At 40.7% G+C, this 21,624-nt stretch overlaps 1 protein-coding gene across 2 annotated transcripts in view; it reads right to left on the bottom strand.

Moving 5' to 3' along the window:
* Nucleotides 1-887: 887 nt before the first annotated feature.
* The window catches only part of syngr1b (synaptogyrin 1b), a 29,278-nt gene continuing 8,541 nt past the window's right edge, over nt 888-21,624 (bottom strand). Inside the window, exons 2-4 of one of the 2 annotated variants that reach the window (XM_084932034.1) lie at nt 7,824-8,061; nt 5,835-5,974; nt 888-3,722 (exon numbers count right to left, since the gene is read on the bottom strand). In XM_084932034.1, the coding sequence (XP_084788160.1) occupies nt 3,510-3,722; nt 5,835-5,974; nt 7,824-8,061 (591 nt within the window). In that variant the 3' untranslated portion in view covers nt 888-3,509. The other variant, XM_084932035.1, reaches the window with a different exon arrangement.

Raw genomic sequence — 21,624 nt, forward strand, 5'->3', positions numbered from 1 at the left:
GTGTCTTATAAATAGTGGACTAACCAGCCTGCTTGTGACCATTTACAGCTTTGAAAAATAAATGGATAAACGTTTCCTGCATAAGTAAGCTCACCCCAGGTGAAAAGTTGATGTTTTTCAGCATTCTCTATAAAGGTCTAAGAGAGATAGAACATTTAGAAGTTAAATCATGAGCCACCCCCACATCAAGTGGTCTTCAGCAATAGTTCTCCATGCTTTCTGACAGTCTTTCAAAGTATTTCTTTTGCCATTGAGTGATTTTTAAAAAAAAACAACAACTCATTTTCAGTCCAGTCTTTGTGCACGACTATTTTCACAGGAATGTTTTTGTTTCGTGTCATTGTTAAGCCACTTAGCCCATGAATGATAGAAATAAAACATGTAAAATAATTTGCAAAGACCTGTTGCTGGCATATCCCAGCAATATGTTTAGTGTGTCCTTAGAAAATGTGAGGACACTGGATAAGAGGAGGACAAGATGTGAAGTGGCAGGCCTAAAAAATATCTACACGAGATGAATACGATCTGTAAGTCAATTCGTTGATCCATCTGCTGTTCAACGAAACCTCATCAGAAACTGTTTCAGTGAACGGGTGGCTGACAAGAAGCCATTTTTAAGGAAGGGAAGAGAAAAGAAAAAACGATTGGACTGTAAATCAGTGCCAACAAGTATCACAGTGGGTGTCTACAGCCACCTGTAAAACCCAGTGGACGCTCTGTCCTTTTGGGGGGGCAGCATTTCAACCAGAGCTGTGGGGATCTTGTCAAAATTGCTAAAATTAGGAACTCAGAGAAGTACTATTAGTGCTTGAGCCAGATGCAATAGCATCGGGAAAGCGTCTGATTGGGAAAGGATTCATTTTTCAGCACAAAAACAACCACACACACACTGCCAATGTATTTTAATTCTGAGGGTTGGCTCATAAAGTTTGCACAGTACTGTAATCCAAAAATCCAACACCAGAGATTCTCATCTCATCTTGCATTTTTGTTCAGTATTTTCTTTATTTTTATTGGTTAAAACCACATCAGAAACATACATTTGTACACAATTGTTTTTTCTTTAATCTTAATTTGCTTCATTTCACAGAGGAACATCACACATTTCTACGTCTACACAGATGTACAGCATAAAGTATATATGTGTATATATACTTTGATAATTTGGTCACATTTTCCGTAGCCATATATATGTATGCATATTTTAATATTTAATATTGTTATCCCCAAAATAAAAACTTCTCCTTACCTCAAGAGCAACACAAAGGATGAGGCATGGATAACCTCACCATATATCTTATCACAATAACACTCAACAGACCACAGAGCTTCCTTTCTTTTGTCTTTTTTAAATATAGAACTAACTTAATGCCCTAAAATAAAGCAGAATCTTTTTCGAACACTGTTATATACTCAATTATAGATTTACATATGTTTATACAGACAGATACACTGGAGAAAAATGGAGCACAAAAAATGGAGCGATGCATGTTCATAAATATTGAGGATGCCTGCAGATTTGTTGACAACGAGCGGAAAACACACACAAGTTTTCCACAGACCTGCTGATAAGGAACGCTCTATACTGATAACAAACGCTTGCTTTTGTAAAGTGGTTTGACGTGCTCAAGGACAAAACAAGACCAAATTCATTTTGCTGTACATTAAGACTTTGAAAGAGAGCATCAGTGTGTTGTGGAGGCTTGTGTTCCTGCGTGATGGATTCTGCTTGGCAGTCAGCACTAAGGCAACAATTGAGGAAAGAAAAAGCTTCACAGGGAAACATAAAAACATTTCAAGGACATAAGAAAAAAAGGACAAATTTCAATACAAACACAGTCTCATTATACAGGGGAGGGGATTAGTTGCCTGATACGCCACTGCTGCTTGTTTATCTATGCTGATATCCTGTAATGGCCCATCGACGAGTTCTGTCAGCAAAAACTTGTGTTCGCAGCATCGATAGGCTGTGAACCTGTGCGTGCGTGTCTGTTTGGGAGCGTTTTAGCTATGAACTTATTTTGCTGACTGACTGAAGACCTCACAAGTTGAAGGCAGTGTGGTCACAAGCATTGATCAGCTACAGGGTGACCTGCCGATAGTTTCTAATCCACCCCCTGCCCCCATACCCCGAATTAACACCTCCAGTAAAACCTGGCGTGTTTGCACTCTGTAGCTCCTTCCCAAGGATGAAGGTTTTTTTTTGACAAAAAGATATATAAACTTGCCAGAATTGATGACATTAACTTCTTCTGATTACTACAGTGTTTGTCACATGGGATAAAAATCACCACCTAAATGCAGAAGCTGTTATTAAGATCACAAAGTCAACTGAGCTGATCGTTGGTGTAAGTCTTAAATGTAAAATGTCATAATCTCTCCCTGTTCTTTTTAAAAGTACGCTCTGTTTTTGTTGTACTGACCTTTAATAATGTTTTCTTTACATTATTTATTGTCACAGGCACATTATTTTGTGCACATAACCAGGGGTTAAAGTGGGTCTTAACAATTTTCTGGTACCTTGAGTTAATAAATAATAAATGATTGTGGAATGAGTTCATTTTTCTTGTGCTTCAGCCTGGTGTTACTTCCAGTGATGGCCTGGAGACACTTGCTCAGTAATAAGAAAATAACAACACACCACAGAGCTTTTACACATTAACACGTCCCCTTTTCCTTCTCATCCCTGTGATGTGTTCCTGGTGCAGATGTAAAGTTGTGGTCGTGGTACTTCAGCATCTTCCTCGCACTAAAGACGAGGAGAATAAATGGAGCAACTTTCCAGAGTGAATTTCATCTCAGAGATGAAATTTAAAGCTGTAATAAAATTGGTTTCAGAGTTTTAAAATCTACACGTGTTGTCAAACTAATTGAAGTATACTCATTTTAGATAGTCAAAGACTGCATGTTAGTGTAGTTAGTTTGCAGTTCTGTGATAGAGCTTACAATGATGCACTATGTTAGACTGTTATAGGCTGTGGTGTTGTGGTGTTAGCTTACATCAGGGGTAGCAGACATCAATTTACATTTAAGGTGTTGTACACACTTACTCATAGAATCCGATCTTTTTATACTAACTTTTTACTGTCTGGGTGAAATCAGCCGTACATGCAGCTGCTTACATCTTGTGAATAACAGTGAATATCGAGTCACAGCATGTACACAAAGAAAAATCTGCTGGAACTCAAAAACCAAACAAGGATTTTATGTGAATTATTTCAAAGTAAATCTTTTCTCCCCATGCTGCACCGCTACACCTGATCTTCAGGTTTCCTCGCCTGCCAGATCCCACTTTAACCCCTGCACATAACAATAAAAACAGTAAATTGTAGCAATAAATTTGCAACTCAAAACTTGAGGTTGTTGGATCTAGGATGTGATAAAAGATCTGCCCAATACACTAAGTAATGGATTCAGTGTTTCTTGTGTAACACAAAACAGCACAAATATTATTTTGAAGTAGAAACTTTGGACAACTTCATCAGCATACATAAATCTCTCCTAACATCTCAGTATTCTTGACGCTGGTAGCCTCCGGATCCATCGAAGGCCCCGTCATTGTTGGTCTGGCCTCCTCCTCCTGGGCTCTCCAGGTCATCCCCACCGAATGAGGTGTAGGGGGCTCCGGCTGCATCCTGGCTGGGGTCTGTGTAGTCCTGGGAGAAGAGGGCCGAGTCGGCCCCTAGCTTGTATCTCTGGAAGGCCAGGAAAGACTGGCCCGCCTTGGCGATGAGGATCGTAAGTGGGAGAGGACGAGGGGGTGAATAGGAGGTGATTGAAGACAGATGATGAAACAGAGACGCGACAATGTTAGTGTGAGGAAGGGAGGGGTCAGACAACAAAAGACAGGAGGACACAGTGGTTAGTTGGCTGGAAAGCTTGACAACATTATTAGACAGCTTTAGCGAATCAGTCACAGTGAGTTACTTCCTCGGGCAGCAGCACGAAAAACGCTGCTCGTACATTGTGTAGCTCTAGAAGAAGAGCACGAGTTCACCTTGTGTTGATAATTCAGAAAGGAAATCATGGGACAAGCCAGAGGTAAAACAGAGCAACACAGACAAAGTTAAAATGATTCAAGTTACACGAGGAGATTTTCTTTATTATCGACTGCTCAGATGTTGCAGACACTTGAATAGCTGCAGTACTTTTGAACCTTTTTTGATTTTATAAGTCGATACATGACAGCGCATCAGGCCAGCTAACTGTCCAAAAGAAAACATTCCACAGCATATACTTAGAGGAAATTTGCACTCATTGTAGTCTGAGTTACACGGACTGAACCCTGAATATTTCAGACTTTTTTGTAAATATGAATATAGAACATTTTATTAGCACTCGCATAATAAAACGTAGCCATAAAAGACAATGAATATTAAATGTTAAATGACTAAAATTGAAGCTCTAACACACCTCTACCATCTAAATTTAATAAAATGAAAGTGAAAGAGAGAGCCTGTGTGTGCAAACACAGAGGCAACTGACACCCCTATAAAATGTGTTAAATATGCTGGAGTCTGTAGCAAGACGACTCAGCTTAGCTTGTGTTCTCACTGTAAACGAGGCGAAACAGTTATCTAGCTCCATCTGAACTTAACATCTTCCAACAGAAAGCTCTTTAACATTTCTCTGCGATTGATTGAGCCTGAAGTCATTCTACTGGAGAAACTGTCCAGCACAAAAACAAAGTCGGTCATCTTGAAACAAGTTTGGATACTTGTTTGGTGTTACTAAGCATTAGCTAAATTAGCTTTCATTTCACTTGTCAGCAGTACATAAAAACAGTGTGTATAGAGTCAGCAATCAGATCTTACACAACAGAAAAGGCTTAAAACATCCCCTATAATTTACACTTCCACCAACATCTGAGTGCTGTCGAATTCTCCCATTGATTTCAATCGAGGATTTTGAGTGCAACATATCTGTGTAATAATATATCTGAAAATAACCATCTCAACACTGCAATGTGCTCTAGATTGTGAGTAAGTATATATCAAATTATTCATTTAAGTGAGGAACTGAAAATTAGGGGTTAGGGGTGTAAGCAATTAATAATTTTATAAAAACTCATTACAATTAAGGACGTGAAAAAACGGCATCCAGTCCTAAAAACTGAGACAGCAATTGCTCAGGGCTCCAGGTTTGGTGTTGCAGATACTCTGACTGTAACATCTGTTTCAACAAAAAACGTAAAAAATTACTTTGGTGAAGCTTTTCTTCATAAATAAAATGAGTCTTTCATGAAATTCCAACAGAAAAAGCTCTGATTTCACACCTGAGATATTTAGAGCTGCACATGTGTAAATTTAGCTGTTGAGTGTCTTGCACTGATGAATGATAAGGTCAGCCTGCTTGTTAATGTGGGTGTTTGGAGGTGTTTGGATTAGTAAGTCTGCTTTTATGTCTCTGTGTCAGCAACGGCAGTATTTGCTGTAAGAGGGCGCCCAAATCAAGTGCAGTCTCAGTAAAGAAAGAGGAGCGTGTAGGGCCTGCTGCAGATGGTTAAGGCGACAAAGAGAGAAGATAAAGTCAAACAAAAGACTGATGAGGCTGAGGAGGGAACAGCTTGGTGTATTCCTCTTCAAATGACACATTCTTTAACTTCTCCATAGAGAAGAGAGCCTGGCCCCCCTGTTGGAACAATATTTGTACAGTCATGAGTTCACATGTCAGAAACAGTAAGCAGTACTAAAAAAAAGATGAAGGGAGACACATTTATATAGCTCACTGGCTATATAAGCAAGCTGAGGATAAAAGCCAAATAAGATTCAAAGTTTGAGGTTGTCAGTCCCGTCTTTGGTTACAGCACCGCATCAGGCCATTAAGCTCCTTACCCAAGTGAAGATGGAGAAGAAGGAGAAGGTGATGGCTGCTCGGGCAGCGTCCCCTCTCTCCTTAAATTGGTTGTCCTCAGACACCTGCCACTGGTTGGCCAAGAAACAGAAACCCACAAACCACATGAAGGACCAGAATGCTGGAATAAGAAAAAAAAACAGAGATTCGGAGTAAAATTACTAAGAAATTCCTCTTGCTTAACTCCACAATAACAGAATGGAACTCATGTTGCAACTCAATATGAGCAAATTACAATGTTTACAACTGAATTCATCTGTTAAAAGACTAGTTTAAGACTTGGCTTTACAGTACTTATTTGATTAGATTACATCTGCATGGCTGTTTAGTTACAATATGCACTAACAGCAGGCGAGAATAGGTAGCCGTCTTATAAAGGTGACAAAAACTCAGCCAATCACCACCTTCACCTATAAGGTACTGGTTGATGAATATATTATATAACTGTAATTAAGCCAAACTAAACGTTCCCACCTGTTTCAACTCTTTTAGCTTAGCTAGGCTAAGTTCCTGCTGCCATTTGTTTAACAAAACAAGAACAGTTTTACTGAAAACTCTCATAAAAAAAGAGATATTTCTCAAATTGTCGAACACATAGTGCAGAAAAACAAAGTTCAGTTACCACAGCTGGATGACTAAAGCAGGTAATTAAGTCAGCATAAGAATGAAAAGGTGGAGGCAATCAACTGAGAACAGCAATGGGCCCCAAAATGAGCCCTGTGGTATGCAAGATGAGCAGTCAGACAGCAGGATTTACTCATAAAATCAGATATGATTCTTCCCTGCTGGCTGGGGGGAACTGGAAGAGGAGAGAGAAATTAAAAGAGCTGGAGTGTGGAGGCAATGTATAAAGCCTAATCAGAAATACCCAGGGATTATCAGGTTCCCTTATTTCTTCAGTGTGGAAACCATCTCATATTACAAGAGATACGGCAAGAGAAATCAGAGAGAGAGTGTAGGTGACGAAAACAGGGAGGGAGAATTCTGTCTGTGACAGGAACTACCTCATTAACCGATCCGACACTTCACTGTCCTGTCATTATATTTGAGTTCATTGCAGTAGCAGTGCAGTGGAGAAGTAGTGGAAGCCACTGTCAGGGACGCCAACGCACAACATCTCAGAGACTTGTTAGTGTCAGATGAGTACTTGTCTACTTATTATCCCTGTCACACATCTCTCCTTTTGTTGTAATAACCTAACTGCACAGCATTTTTATACATTACAAAAATCGCTGACAGGTTTTCGTTAGGTAGTATATTTTGAGCGGCTGGGATAATTTGCACAGAAAAAGGCCTATTTGGTTCGAGCATCCATGGGAAGTGAATTTAGGTATTTATGAAAGCTGTTTGTAGGAGTCTTTGTTGATCTCCAGACAAACAGACCCAGAGACTGATTGGCAATCACCTGTTGCTTGGAAGAAATGTGAACTCCATGAACAGTTAGCAAGTGGTTGCTGACGCTTGCTATGCGAAACTGGTCGCAAAGAGGTATACGGTGCAAATACCCTTGTGATTGCTTTGGTTGCTAGCAGATTCCCACAGTCACTGTATTGTAGATGGAAGATGAAGTCTTGTTTGCAAACACTTGCCAACTACTCCCCAAGCAAGACTGTGAAACTGAAAAAAGTGTGGCGCAAACTGGAAATGTAGCACGCTCACCTTCAAAGTAAAACTTGCACCTTTTGACTCGTAGAAGTAAGGCGGGATTTTTATGAGTAGTTGGCAATCTGCTACCGACCAATCAATCAAGTTTTTTGGTGCAGCACCGTCTCTGCGGCCGGTATCACCCGGGGACAGACAGCAACCACTCACCAACTTGCATGTGATTGCACACGGTCCCCAAACCGGTCTCTAGGTCTGTGTAACTGAGGCTTTAGCACATCTGAAGGTAAAAATCCAAACTCAAACAAAATACTTCACAACTATAAAGTATTGTAAAGAAATACGGTATGAAAAGACAATGTGTTTACCTGACAACCCGATATCAGCAAGCACAGCTTTCTTGCGGTCTTTGACGCTGCTGATCTGAGGGAAATAGATGTCCAGAGCCAGGAAGCCCACACAGCAAAGAAATGCCATGGAGCCCATAAACACCCCATAATTGCAGGCGTTTTGGTTGCGGTTGAAGATGCAGTACTCCTCCTCTTCTTTGGCCTGGTTGATGTAGCCCTCATTGGCGATGCAGCCGAAGATCACAATGGAGAAGAGCTGGAAAGGAGAGAAGAAGGGATGAAAATGCACGAACAGATATGACTTTCAGGACTGTGGTAGAGTTTACAAGACAGAATTTAATGTCAGCACCTTTAGAACATCTGAACTGAGTGTGTACCGTAGTGGCTCTGTAAAGTGCTTCTATATGTAAAGCAGCTTTGAGGTTTGCTACTGAATTCAGAAGTCAATTTTTCCATATTTTGAGCATTTGGAATGAGTGTCGTCACATTTGCCTCCACCTGGTTGCTCAAAAGTTGAAAGTCGAGTATTCAAATGTTGTCCCACTTTGTACACGTCAAACGTTTCTGGGAACTTCACAAACAGGTGCCACTATTATGTATGGCTTTTCTTAACCTCTTGTCCACACAGCATTGCCAAAGGCTGGAGCCTATCCCAGATAGCACTAGGCGAGAAGTGTAGTACACCCCGTGTAGTGTCACTAGTTCTTTACAGAGACAACCAACCATTCGTATGTCATTATTTGTCTTTACCAAGATTGTGTCAATCCTTATAATATTTCCATGCTGCTGACTGAGTGTAAATAGCAAGAGAACCATCAATCTGACTTTCCTGCTCGGGTTTATATTTGTGCTCCAGTGCTGTCTTCTATGTTTGCATGTCTTCTGAGTGTTTCATAAAAGCCATTTCCAGGCCATAAACCTCCTACTTGCTGCAGTAGGGTGATATATTTAGACTGACTGGGTAATGAAAAAATAGCTTTAGCTTGGTGTTTTCAGCTCATACTGTCACAAAAATCCTGCAGTAGTCATTTATTAAACATTTCTCATGTCTTCTTCAAACAGTTTTGCTCACATGCCTCTTTTTTCTGACAAGTTGGCATTTTGCTGCATTTCTTTACTGCAATTTAACACAACAGCAACACACAAAAGCAGACTTTCTGGTTGTTCCACTTAATGAACATACAGGTGATGCTATGCTTGTAATAATGGCTGCATGGTGAGAATCACCTTCTTTGACTTCTAAAACGCATTAAACACAACTGAGCCGCTGCTATTGAGAATGAAACGACAGGAAATAAAAGAAAACCCTTGCGGTAAATCATGAGAGGCTGCACATTATATGAGAATGGGCTCTGTTCTGTCTGGCTTGGTGATGCACAGTACAGTAGCTCCACAGGAGACTGTGGAGCTTAGACTTTCAGTAGATCACCAGAGTGTGTCACCTACAGAAATGCTGAGGTACAAGTGATGGGCTAAATGGGAAGACCAACACTGAGGAAGCTGAGATCCTTCACTGTGTGCAGCAAAATGATGGATTTTGTGATTGGCAGCAAACTGGACAGTTTTGAAGATGTAATGGAGAGGAGGACACAGACTATTGAGCTATAGTAGCTCATTGATGGATTGGACCACACGGGTCAACCTTCGCTCTCCACGTGAATCAGTGAGCCTTGGCCGCCCATGACCTTGTTGCTGGTTCACCACTGTTCCTTCCTTACACCATTTTTGATAAATACTGACCACTGCAGACCAGGAACATCACGCAAGAGCTGCAGTTTGGGAGATCCATCCATCCATTTTCTTTCATCCACTATTTCCTGTACATAATCTTGTACGGCATGCCTGCACATGCTTATAATGTTAACCCAAAACAATAGCATTCATTGCTCCTGCACTGCATCTACTACAAAACATCATTTCAATGTCATTTTGGAGGTATTTGCTACTGGCACTGTAATACTGATCTTCTGTAAAGCTGAACATGCTGGAGAGGATTTATCCTTCCTGCAGTAGTCTGTTAAGGTCGAGGCAGGGACCCTGACAGTGGTAAAATGGAGCCAATGAAAGGACAAGGTTACTGTGATAGCATCTGAGCCCTCTCTCCTTTGTCTTTTCCCTTATTTTCCTCTCTGCGTCTGTCTCGCTTTGCCTCAAGGAGCGCACACACAAAGGGATACAAAATGGAGTCAATAACAGGAGCAGGTTAATAAGATATCATCAAATCCCTCTCTCCTCTTCTCCTTGCTCCTCTTCAGTGCAGTATCACGAAACAATATTCTCATGGCAACAAATGCAGTACAAACTGTGTAGCATGCTACTTTTAGTTGCTAACAGCAGATCAGACAACTCCATCCAGCTGACAAACCCTCAGACCATACCTCCCGGGAGCTTTTTCTGTCTGGATAAGAGGCAGAGTGTGTTTATGTTTGTCTGTGTGTGGTCTTTGCTGTGGTGAGTGATGGATTCAGAGGGTATCTCTAAATGTGATCCAGTGTAAAAAGAGAGATAAAAAGCTAGAATTGAACCTTGGGTTGGTGTGTACAGTTTACCCAGCTGTCGTGTCTCTGGGTGTGAGATAAATGACAGCGATACAAAGACTGAATACAAAGCAAAGTGTACCTCCTCTGACAGCCCTGATCATGAAGGCTAGCTACCGGGCCAGGAGGAGACAGGGATGCCAGTCACGGTGGGATTACAGCACAGTTTTTTCTTCAGCTCCTTCCTTCTTTATCTGCTTTTGAGCCCTTCAGCTTCTCTCTATTGTCCGGTCCACGCTTGGGAAACACCGATTTCATTTGACATTGAGTTCTTGCTTTCTGAAGTGCCATCTGACTCTATTAAATTTGACAGTCTGGCATTTCTTTTCTCTTTAGATACAATCAGTTAGATTATGTGAAGGACAAAAGTTTAAAATCAAGTCACAATGACTTCATTTTTTATCTGTGGGCGGTGAAGCTTTAACCTATAGCGATTGCATGAAATATATTTTCAAAATGTGTTTTAGCAACAAACCGCACAGAGTCCCACTGATAAAAAGAACTGCACTTCTAAGTCGTTTGCATATTTGTCAGACTTTACTTACTTTGTTTCAGATAATCAAACAAATGTTAATATTAGACAAAGATAACCCAAAGATAAATCTGTCTGACAATGAGAAGCAGGCTATAAGATCTCAAAAAGCAACACATCATGCCTCGTGCTTTTTCTAAAGGAAAGGGTGTGAAACAAAGTCAGTGACATCTGTCGGTCTATAAAGGGTTACAAAGCCATTCCTAAGACTTTGGGACTCCAGCAAACCACAGTGAGAGCCATTACCCAGCGAGCATAAAGGGAGTAACTTTTATAAATGGCAGGTAATTACAAATGTAACATTTATATCACCTCATCAAACATCAGCAAACACACACACTGTGTTGCTAGCTTACGATCCAGCCGCCGTATTTCACAGCGAGAGAAAAGAGAGAGAGCGCTAACTCCACTCAAAGACAGGACAGGAGAGGACGAAGGGAGGTTAGATTTAGAGGTAAGGATGCTCAGTCGTATTTGATAAACTGTAAAGTTAAAGCTTACATGTAAGTCCTCGTGTTTTTGAATGTGGCATTATGTTTCTTCATATTGTGAAACATGCTGCAAAACAATCTGAGACAGAATAACTGTGTTATTTAAAGGTTGTGTGAAAGGACTCTGCAGTATACTGTCAGAGGATGGAAATCTGCCAGGGCAACTCGTGAAACATCTGCTGACATCTCGCTGAAATCAGTTTTGTAAATTTGCAAAGAGCAGCAGATCAGCTGATCACAGCGTGCACGTCAAGAAAATCTAGCGGAGCTCTCAATAGAAATTTTGATTTTTTTCCTCACGTTGAGCCATTACATCTGATTTTAGGGTCCCCCCACCTGCTGAATCCCACTTTAACCCATTCCTACATGTTTTCCTGTTTAGAGGCAAAGTCACCCTCTACAAGACAGGCAACAGAAAATAAAGCAATTTTTTTTATTTTGCTTCTTTTTCTCTGCTCATGTTCTTCTTATGATTCAAGAGTACCTTTTATTAGAAATGAAATTTAGACTGAAATTAAACTTGTATTCCTATCTACTAATATTATTTTATTATAACAATAACACAGCACAAGGTCCAGTTAGCTTCGCACAAAAATAGCTGCTAGAAACGTCCTCCAAAAAGCTACTTTTTACTGTCTTGCTTTGAGTATGTGGCATTAACGACGGACCCGACCACAGGCTTGTGCTTTTCAGCATCACTTTATTAACACTTTCACGGTTGCACACTTTCACCAACACACGGTTGCAGCTCTACAGCTGCCGCCACACACATCACCAACAACAATACTGCAGGACCCAGTGCAGACTTTAAGCCAGCGAGGCGGGATTGAGGATGGTGCGTCCACCTCCCCTGCAGCGGCACCACAGACCACGCCCCACCACAGAAGACCACGCCCAGCCACAGAGTACAGAGCTGGTAATTTTTCACTTTTACTCGAGTAAAAAAGTTGAATCGGTACTTCAACTTGTACCAGAATATTTTTTGACACAGATACCTGTACTTCTACTTAAGGACAAAATGACTATACTTGTGCCACCTCTGCATGTCAGTGATGCGGCTCTGAACTGTGATGGTGTTAACACTGTGAACAGTCTCACTCAGGTCATAACAAAAGACAATTGAATCCATGTCCATGAATATGACCATGTACATGTTCATGAGTTATGTTTTTAAATAATGTTTCATTCCTTCACAGATCGTGCAGGATTGTATTTCGATGTTTAATAAGCATTTAAGTGGACGGCACAGCAGACTGACACAGAGTCTGGGACAATGACCTGGGTTTATTAAAAATATCTGTCATGGTTTCATCACATATTTCTATTTTTTGTTCAACAGCAGCTTGTATCAAAAAAAATGTTCCCTGCCTCTGACAAAAAGCCCAAATCCCTAGAATAATGGCCACCGTCTCTTTTACCTACAGTGTTATAGTTTGACAGACTGGTGATGAGCTTATGAGCAATCACCTACCTGAATAAATGGAGAGTACGCACTTAAAACGGACCTTCCCTGGCTGTATTACTTATACTAATAAGCATTAATAAAAGTGATTCAGCAGAATATGTTAAGATAAACAGAGTAACACTCATTCATTTTGTTCTACACAGCAACAAAAGCCAAACTCTTATTTCCATTTTAAAGCTCCAGCACAGAGAGAAAGCTGGCATTTAAATCTGCGTCTTGATGGCAAACTCTAACAGTTTGTTACTAAGCATGCGCAACCTTTCTGTTTCCTCGCTCCTCCCTCGGTCCACTTTATGCCACTCTGGATTCTGGCCCATGCCATGCACTCCTCTTTCTGATTAAAGGATGTATGGGGGAGGGCAGTAGCACCTCAAACACCTCAATCCCATCATTCATCTACCTGCAGTTTTTGTTGTTGTCATGATGAAGAACTAAAGGAGGAGATGGTGGGATTGTGAAGGGGATAAGCAAAGAGAAGCATCGGGGGTAGAAGGGGCATGGAGGCGGTGCTATTTTTAGACCGGCTGCATCATTGCTCCCTCCCCCTCGTCTTTTCCCATCTCCCCTCGTTACTGGCCCTGCCTATGCCCACAAGCATTCTTCAGGAAAAAGGAGCACGCTCCGACACACATACTCATGCATATACACCTCAAATGCACGCACAGTTTGTCCACTGCTTCACAGGGCTGGCTTAACGATTCAGGTCAGAAAATGCACACACACAAGCATTGCAACACAAACGCACAGGCATAAGGCCAATCCCATAATGTGGGATATTGTCAGAGCAATAATAACTTTATTTGCTCACTTAGTCTCTTTCCTCTTATAAAAACACGCTGCATGTATTTATTTATTTATTTAATCTCCATGTGACACAATGGATTTGTGGCGCTGGGTTTAAAGCTAAAGAAAAAGTGGCATATTTGCACGTGCAATAAAAATACAAGGCGTGGTGTCCAAAATGATTTCTGATGATTTCTAAAAAGGCCAAAAACTGCAGGATTCACAACACTTCTGTGTTTCTCTCTTACCTTTGTGTCATCGCCAAAACCAGCACAGTAACTGTTCAAAATGTGTCTGTTTGGAGAAGGGTGAGGATCATTTACACCCTAAATACACAGACACACCGCCTGGTCTAACTCCCAGCCTGACACATAAACTCTACTCTTCTGGGTCCTCGGTGATATTTGTGAAGTACAAACGTGCACACTCTTCTTCTTCTTTTATCTTTTAAAGAGATAAGCGCAGTGTCGCTAACACGCTTACCTGCAGGGTCATCGCTTCTTTTATATAGTAAAGGAAACTTTAAAGTTAACCGAAACGATTCTTTTGAATCTTTTAAATCAATCTACTTGACTTTTATACATTGATTTGAAGATGCTTTTAAAGCACTAGTCACCAGAACAGCTTATAAGATTTGATGATTTTGTCCCACATGAAGGAATTTACACTTCCACCACCATTTTTTCCATAACAGAAGCCTTCCAGCCTCCCATTCAGGAATCTTTAACTGTCACGTCTCCTCCTTCTGATTAACATACAGGCAATATTACAATGTCTCTGGTTCACCCCTCACCTTCTGTTGACTCAATTCTGTCACATTGCGAGCATGACTGGATTCCACAGTAATCTATGAAGCATGTACAGCTGTGGCCCCTAACTTTTTTTATTTGAATACAGAAGGGAGTCTGAGTATCTGTAACAGGGACAAAAGTACCTGCAGGGCCACAAGTTTTTAGTGATGTGACACACTTTGGATTTGAAATGCTCAGAGAATCTGCACTGGGAAATAAACTCATCACCAGGGACTCGCCTGCATCTTTCAAACTCTTTTTTTCTTCTTTCTTTTCCAGCTACAGCTTTAAAGACACAAACACTGAATGCACAAACGCTATTCCTTGAAATACGGATTGGACTCGGCGCGACCCGGTTCACTAAGAAGGAAAACACGCACCATCTTCAGGATCACAATTATATTTGGTATCACATGGCAGGGGGCAGATTGAATTACAAAGCTTTTCTCTCCTGCTTGCAGCGAAAGTCCGACGAGGCTTGTGTAACGATTCGAGCTTGATCCACAAAAACACCCTTAAAAATGCACAAAAAAATGTGAACTGCACCTAAACATTTCCCGAGAGCTTCGAAACCATAACCAGTGAATAGTGTGACATGGTTTCATATGTGACTTGACTTCTTTGTGTGTGTGTGTGTGTGTGTGTGTGTGTGCCTGGGTAAGGTGAAGGTACCCCACCCTGCTTAATCTGTAGAGAGATCACAAGGCTTCTGAATGTGGTGAAAGCAGGCACTGTGAAGAATCCCACGTGCTGTCTCTGGTCTTGTGACCATCAGAGGGTCCCTCACAAATTGCCCTTTAACGATGCTGATTACAAGATGTGTGTGTGTGTGTGTGTGTGTGTGCTTCTGAAACTTTGTGCATTTGTGCGTGAAAGCATGTGCTTCCTGAGAATCTCCCTTTGAAATTGCTGCTGTGTCTCTCCATTCAGACCTTCTTTAGAGCTTTAAGTAGAAATTCTGATATTTGAGAAATGCACGTGATTGCAACAATGAAACACACTTACACACAAACCAGCACCCATATCAGCTGCTACCTAGGCCTAAATCACATCGGTTCAATCAGTCTGCTTGTGAATGATTTAAAGCTGCTGTTGTGCTGGCTGAAAGGTCTTTTGCATCCATTGTTGAGAACCAGACAATTGAGCCGGGCCTCATGTCACCCGGCTATTCACTGTACCTCACAAAATCCTGTACTAGAAGTAGCCATGCACACACAAATGCACAGACCGTGAGTTAGCAACGTGCAGCCTTTTCATAATAATAGCGTGCCCACATTTAAGGAACAAATCCTGTGAAAGTTATCACCTTTGTTGAATCACTCATTCGCTGATTTGAACTTATTTTAGAAATATTTTTACAATTCACACATGTAAAGTTGTAAATTACCACATTTTTATCTATTTTTAAATATAACCAAGTAGTTTAGATGCCTTCAAATCACCAAAAACGAGTAAAACATGAAAGCAAAACGTAAGAGCAAAAACAACAGAACATGAATCTCAGTCTCTTGGTTCTGTTTTGGGTAAAATACTCCTTTTTTAAACGTTTGGATCTGTATGATGTCACAGAGAGGAGGATTTTAGCAAAGTTGGCTTAAAGGGGAAAAATTAGATGTATTTTCTTCAGTAAGTGTTTTGTGATTATAAACATATTTTAAAAATACAGGTTCAGAAATAGCTAATAATAATAAGCTAATCAGCTATGTAGTGTATCAGTGGAGGTTATGCTAAGTAGCCATGTGAAGCCTTGTGGTGGTTGCCCATCTGGTAAAAGATAACACTTTTATAGAAAAATTCAAGAGTGAATGGGAAGGTCATGATAATATCTGAACATATTATCTTTTGTTCAGGATCCAGCCTTGATCAAATATTTATGCCTGTAGTAAAAATTACATTTTTAAAGGAAAAATATTAAGGATATTAAGGATAATTGTTTACAAGGGATTCTCAGTCAGCCTGAACACAATTCATGTTAATTAATGATGAATGGCTATGAGCACACTGTGTTGCAAATAAGCACAGGCTATGTGCACGTGTTCTCTGTGGAAACTGTATTAGAGGAAGGCGAGGCAGCACAAAAACATGGCTATGTTATGATGCAGAAGCCATGAGAAACCTGGCTGAGAGGCCTGGCTGGGGTCTTGGAGGTCTGAGAGGTTGTTCTGCAGATAAATCCTAAGAGCTCAGGTGGAGCTCCAACATCTAAGCCTGAGCAATCTGGTGCTAATGGTTACTGTTGTTCTGCTACAGTATGTGCATACGTGTGCACACTGCAGCCATTTTTTCCCCCTGCATGCTGCAGGCAGTAAATCCGTCCATCGATTTTTATTAACCACTTATCCAGTTCAGGGTTGCATGATGGGCTGGAGCCTTTCCCAGCTGTCACAGGGCCAATGCCATTGAAAATAAGTTGAGAAAAGTCAATTTTAAGGTTGAGGCTGCGCAAACAAAACAGTTGGTGCTGTAAGCCCACCATCCAAGAACACACCAACTAGGGCAGGGCGATATGACCAAAAATATTTATCACGATATACATTTGAAAATTTGTGATAACGATATAACTGACGATATAATTGACACTAGACAAAATACTTTACAACTCCACAACTTTATTAGTGCAAAAACCCCATCAGCTGTTTTTTAAGTGTATTAAAGTTATATAAAAATTTAACAGTGAAAATGCAAATTCCTTGCTGACAGTTTAACCAAAAGGCATTTCCAGTGGAAACTGGCCGACATATCCTCAGCATAACCATGTATAATATCCACAAAACTTGAAAAGAGGTTATACACACACAATACGGTAATATTATGTTGAAGCACAGTACGTATCACTCCGCGAGGCTCCTGCCTACGATAGCTGTAATGCTCCGACAATCCATCAAGCAGAGTGGCTTCGTAGCTTCGTACTAAAACATTTTTTGACAGATTTTCGAGCGCCGTGTACCACATAAAATCGGTTCAAGGTCAGTAAGCACAACCAGAATTCATACATAAGGCGCACCGGATTATAAGGGGCACTGTCGATTTTTCAGAAAATCAAAGGATTGATTTTAAGTGTGCCGAATTTACCGAAAAACACGGTAATAACGACGGCCTGCTTGCATGCTCTACCAAAAATTGTGCTTTGGTGTGTATCTGACGGACAAAAGCTAAACCAGTTCCACACCGCTGAAGTTGCAGCATTTTTACAAACCAATTCTGGTTCATCCGTTTCATTCAACGATCCGCTTTCGCCCTTCTCATTCTCCGTCGCCGCCATGCTTTTTCCACCATGTGCGTATGAAAACAAAGGCACTGCGCATGTGCGTTTTACCCATATTCTATGGCGATATTTCATTTTCTTATCGTTGCCTAACATTATACTGGTATTACTGTGAACGGTATGATATAGCCCAGCTCTAACACCAGCCCATCAAAACAGATAGAAAAAGAAATAAGGGTAGAACAATTTGTTTCTCATGATGCTTTCTAGACTATTAGGATGTGCAGGTCCTCTGAAGTGAGACAGCATTTTATCAATAGGTAGATACAGATCGAGGTCAGAACTAGACACAAGTGTCCAAATAGTTGTCTAAAGAATAAAAAAGAACTTGAGATAAAAGCTTACATGTGGCCTATTTTGAACCTCGGCACACCCGACCAATCACTGTGTTTCATGGCCATTTATGTTACATGTTGTTTAGAGAAACTGTCAGAAGCAAAGGCGTGGGGAACATGTTGATTCTGAGACAGTAAGTGTAAAGCTTTCTAACATCAATGCCTTTGGATTTATGCCATTCTTTTGACATATAAGTAGTAATTAAAATATGGACTAATGAAAAAGAAACATTTCAGCAGCACATCAACAGTATCTGACGTGTGTGCTGTGCTATCAGTGACATTAATATATTATCTAATTGCAAAAACGGAGGAAATTTCCATTATTGCTCACCATAATGATGTAATTACAGATAAAGAAGACAGCACTGTTGATGCAATCAGATCGTCCCAGAAAGAACATGTTCATTTCTGCGAATTCTTGCCTTTTATGTGCTTCAGAGCTTTTTATGTGAGAACAAACCAAAGTGAATGCAGTGAATGATCAGTAAAAGTAAGTTATGACAGGGGGAAGTGAGCAGAGCTATCTGCTGCATAATACAGGATCACTGCTGGAGGATATTACATCCTGTGTGTGTGTGTGTGTGTGTGTGTGTGTGTGTGTGTGTGTGTGTGTGTGTGTGTGTGTGTGTGTGTGGGCTTATTGTCTGCTGCAGAATGTCGGCCCAGACTGGGGATACCTGATTGCTGCTGTCACCATGGCAGCAGCTGCTCATGTAATGAGAGAGAGAGTGAGAGAGACAGGAGACCTTGTCAAAGTACAATTCAAGGAGAGCCACTGCAGTACCAAGGGTACACAATGAGACAGACAGAATCACAAGTTCAGAGCACAACGGCACTCTGATGTCTGTTCTGTCGAGTCACTCAGTCACACACACAATGCTCTCCTCCATACGCCTCTGTGCCGTTTTTTTTTTTTTTTTTTGCGTTATTATCTCGTTTCCATTCGAAATGTGGTGGCAGTCAGTGAGAACATGACCAGACGAGCCCAGAAAACAAGCATGTATCAGTGCAAGAAAACAGACGGTCCCTCAATCTTGTAAAGCCGAGCATAACAGAATCAAGGGAGAGTAGCACTGCAATCTGGTACGGGTGCTCATTCAGTTACAGGCCTGCTTTTTACGTTTTTTTAATGGCAACAGCAAGTGAAACTGAAAGGGCAATTTTGTAGTGTGTTCAGCCAGTCCACAGACAAGGAACAAAGATGGCTGTAGCCAAAGAGAGTCTTATCTTAATGATTCAAGTTACGAGAGTTTACTCTCTTTTCTCATATGAGTTGCAAGGGAAACCGTGACCAGGTATTTGCATGAAGCAAAATGCTCCAAAAGTCACCAACACAAATAGCAAGGGTGTGAGGCCCAGTGGCTACAAAGGGCCACGCCTTAACAACAGGAACTATAAATCTTAAGAATAATTAACAATATATACATCAACCCTCTATAAGGTTATCACTAATGGGAAAAATAACCATAGAGATCAAAAGTGTTTTGTACCATTCTGTAAATACATTTATTTCTGATGTAAAGTTGGACATTTTAACACAGGAATCTATTGAAAGTGACTTGCTTTTGAAGCCAGCTTGCATTATATGACACTAACTAGATCAAAGTACTGTAGAGCACTATGATGATATACCCAAATAAAGTAGGGTTCAGCCTGCTCATGAGCTATTTATGCTGAATTGAATCTCAACCAACGACCAAACTGAAAACGATCAGTTGGTAAAGTTAGAAGATGATTCATTTTTTCAGGCTTTATTTACCTGTGAACACAAGCAGTACAGGTACCCAGCGGTACCCTTTTCAGTACTTTACACACCACAACAGCTGCTGGTTACTGCCTGGCACTGTCTGTGATGTTGACGTCACTGTCACAGTGTTGCATACTGCAGTATTTAAATGGTAATGTAAGACAATTGCTGGTTATGTTTACATACTAAGGTTTTGTGTGTGTTTACAGCAGGGGTAGGCAACTCCAGGCCTCGAGTGTCGGTGTCCTGCAGGTTTTAGATCCCACCCTGGGTTAACACACCTGAATCAAATGATTAGTTCATTACCAGGCCTCTGGAGAACTTCAAGAAATGTTGAGGAGTCATTTAGCCATTTAAATCAGCTGTGATGGATCATAGACACATCTAAAATCCAGGACACTGGCACTCGAGGCCTGGAGTTGCCAACCCCTGGTTTACAGTATACCATGCTAATATGACATTTCAGCGCTGCGAAACAAATGCTAAAAGTTAAAACGTCAACAGCACAGTGTCAAAAAGCCGTTTCTCTGACAACAGCTTTTCATCATCATCATTACCATTCCTGGGTTCACCTTCTTAACAGGCACGTTGATGTTACCTGCCGGTCTTTCAAATACGGTACACTTTGCAGCTTTCAGACATACTTTGTATTTGACCAGATGTTTCTTCAGATTAGATGTGTTCCCACGTTCAGCTTCTTATTTTACACTACAGATGTTACATTTTGGCACCAACTGATTTAGCATTGGATGCATGCTAATAATTAGGTCCAAACAGAGATTTATAACAGACAAAACTTTCCACTACACTGCGATTTCAAATATATAGCAGTCAGAAAAAGAATCACCCACAATCGGTCACAGCAGATGGCTGTCCCTCCCTGAGCCTGGTTCTGCTGGAGGTTTCTTCCTGTTAAACTGGAGTTTTTCCTTCCCACTGTTGCCAAGTACATGCTAATGGTTCTGTTTTTTTAGAGTCTTAACCTGACAGTACACTGAGGCAACTATGGTTGTGATTTGGCATTATATAAATAAGAAATAAGTGAACTGAATTTAATAATAAGATCTAAATCAACCACAGTAAGAAGTTATATCAGTGGGGAGTTTAGGATGCTTGGCTGGCCAAAAAGCTGAGTAATTTGAATGATGTATAATAAACATTATTTGACAGGGCTTTAGGTTTTATGAATATTTAATGCAAACATCTGCAGACTTTATGTTCACAATTTCTACTACAGTCACATTAAGGCAGTCAAACAACATAAAAATGCAACTTGCTTCTTAAAATAGCTTTCGAACAACATCTGAATTTTGACATGTAGGTGCTGACACACTGTGGGTGTGTGAGAGTGAGTAACCAGGAGATGACGGAATGCCCTGCACTGCAACGGGTTTGTGCTGGTGACATAAAATAGTTACTCATCAAGCACAAAATCTCTTGACCTCTGCAATGCTAATCACCATCATGGCTAAATTTAAAACATTATCCAACGCTATTTACGTAAGAGTGTTTTAATTACAGAGCAAATATCAGGAAAGAAGAATTTTCCACAGCAGCTCATAATTTATGTCCACTTTTAGATAGGATTCACCATGCTGGGAATGTCAGGTCTTTGGCTAAATGCTCTTTGGGAATCACATTGTTGGTGCAGACGTGCTATTTTATGTCAGTGAGACTCTTATCTTTAGCGTTTTTTTACATTCTACTAAAGACATGGAGGGGAAAATATGTATCTTTGGGAGGCTGCTAGTAACAAAATGTCTAAATATACCCTTTAACATCCTAAGACACGAACTCTTCCACGGCATGCATTTTTAATTTCTCTTTGATATCTGGACATATTGGGGCCCGATGAATGTAAAAACAAAGA

The sequence above is a fragment of the Perissodus microlepis genome, chromosome 6 (genome assembly GCF_051167445.1).
Source record: "Perissodus microlepis isolate ML-2025 ecotype Zambia chromosome 6, ASM5116744v1, whole genome shotgun sequence".
In the NCBI taxonomy this organism is placed as follows: domain Eukaryota; kingdom Metazoa; phylum Chordata; class Actinopteri; order Cichliformes; family Cichlidae; genus Perissodus; species Perissodus microlepis.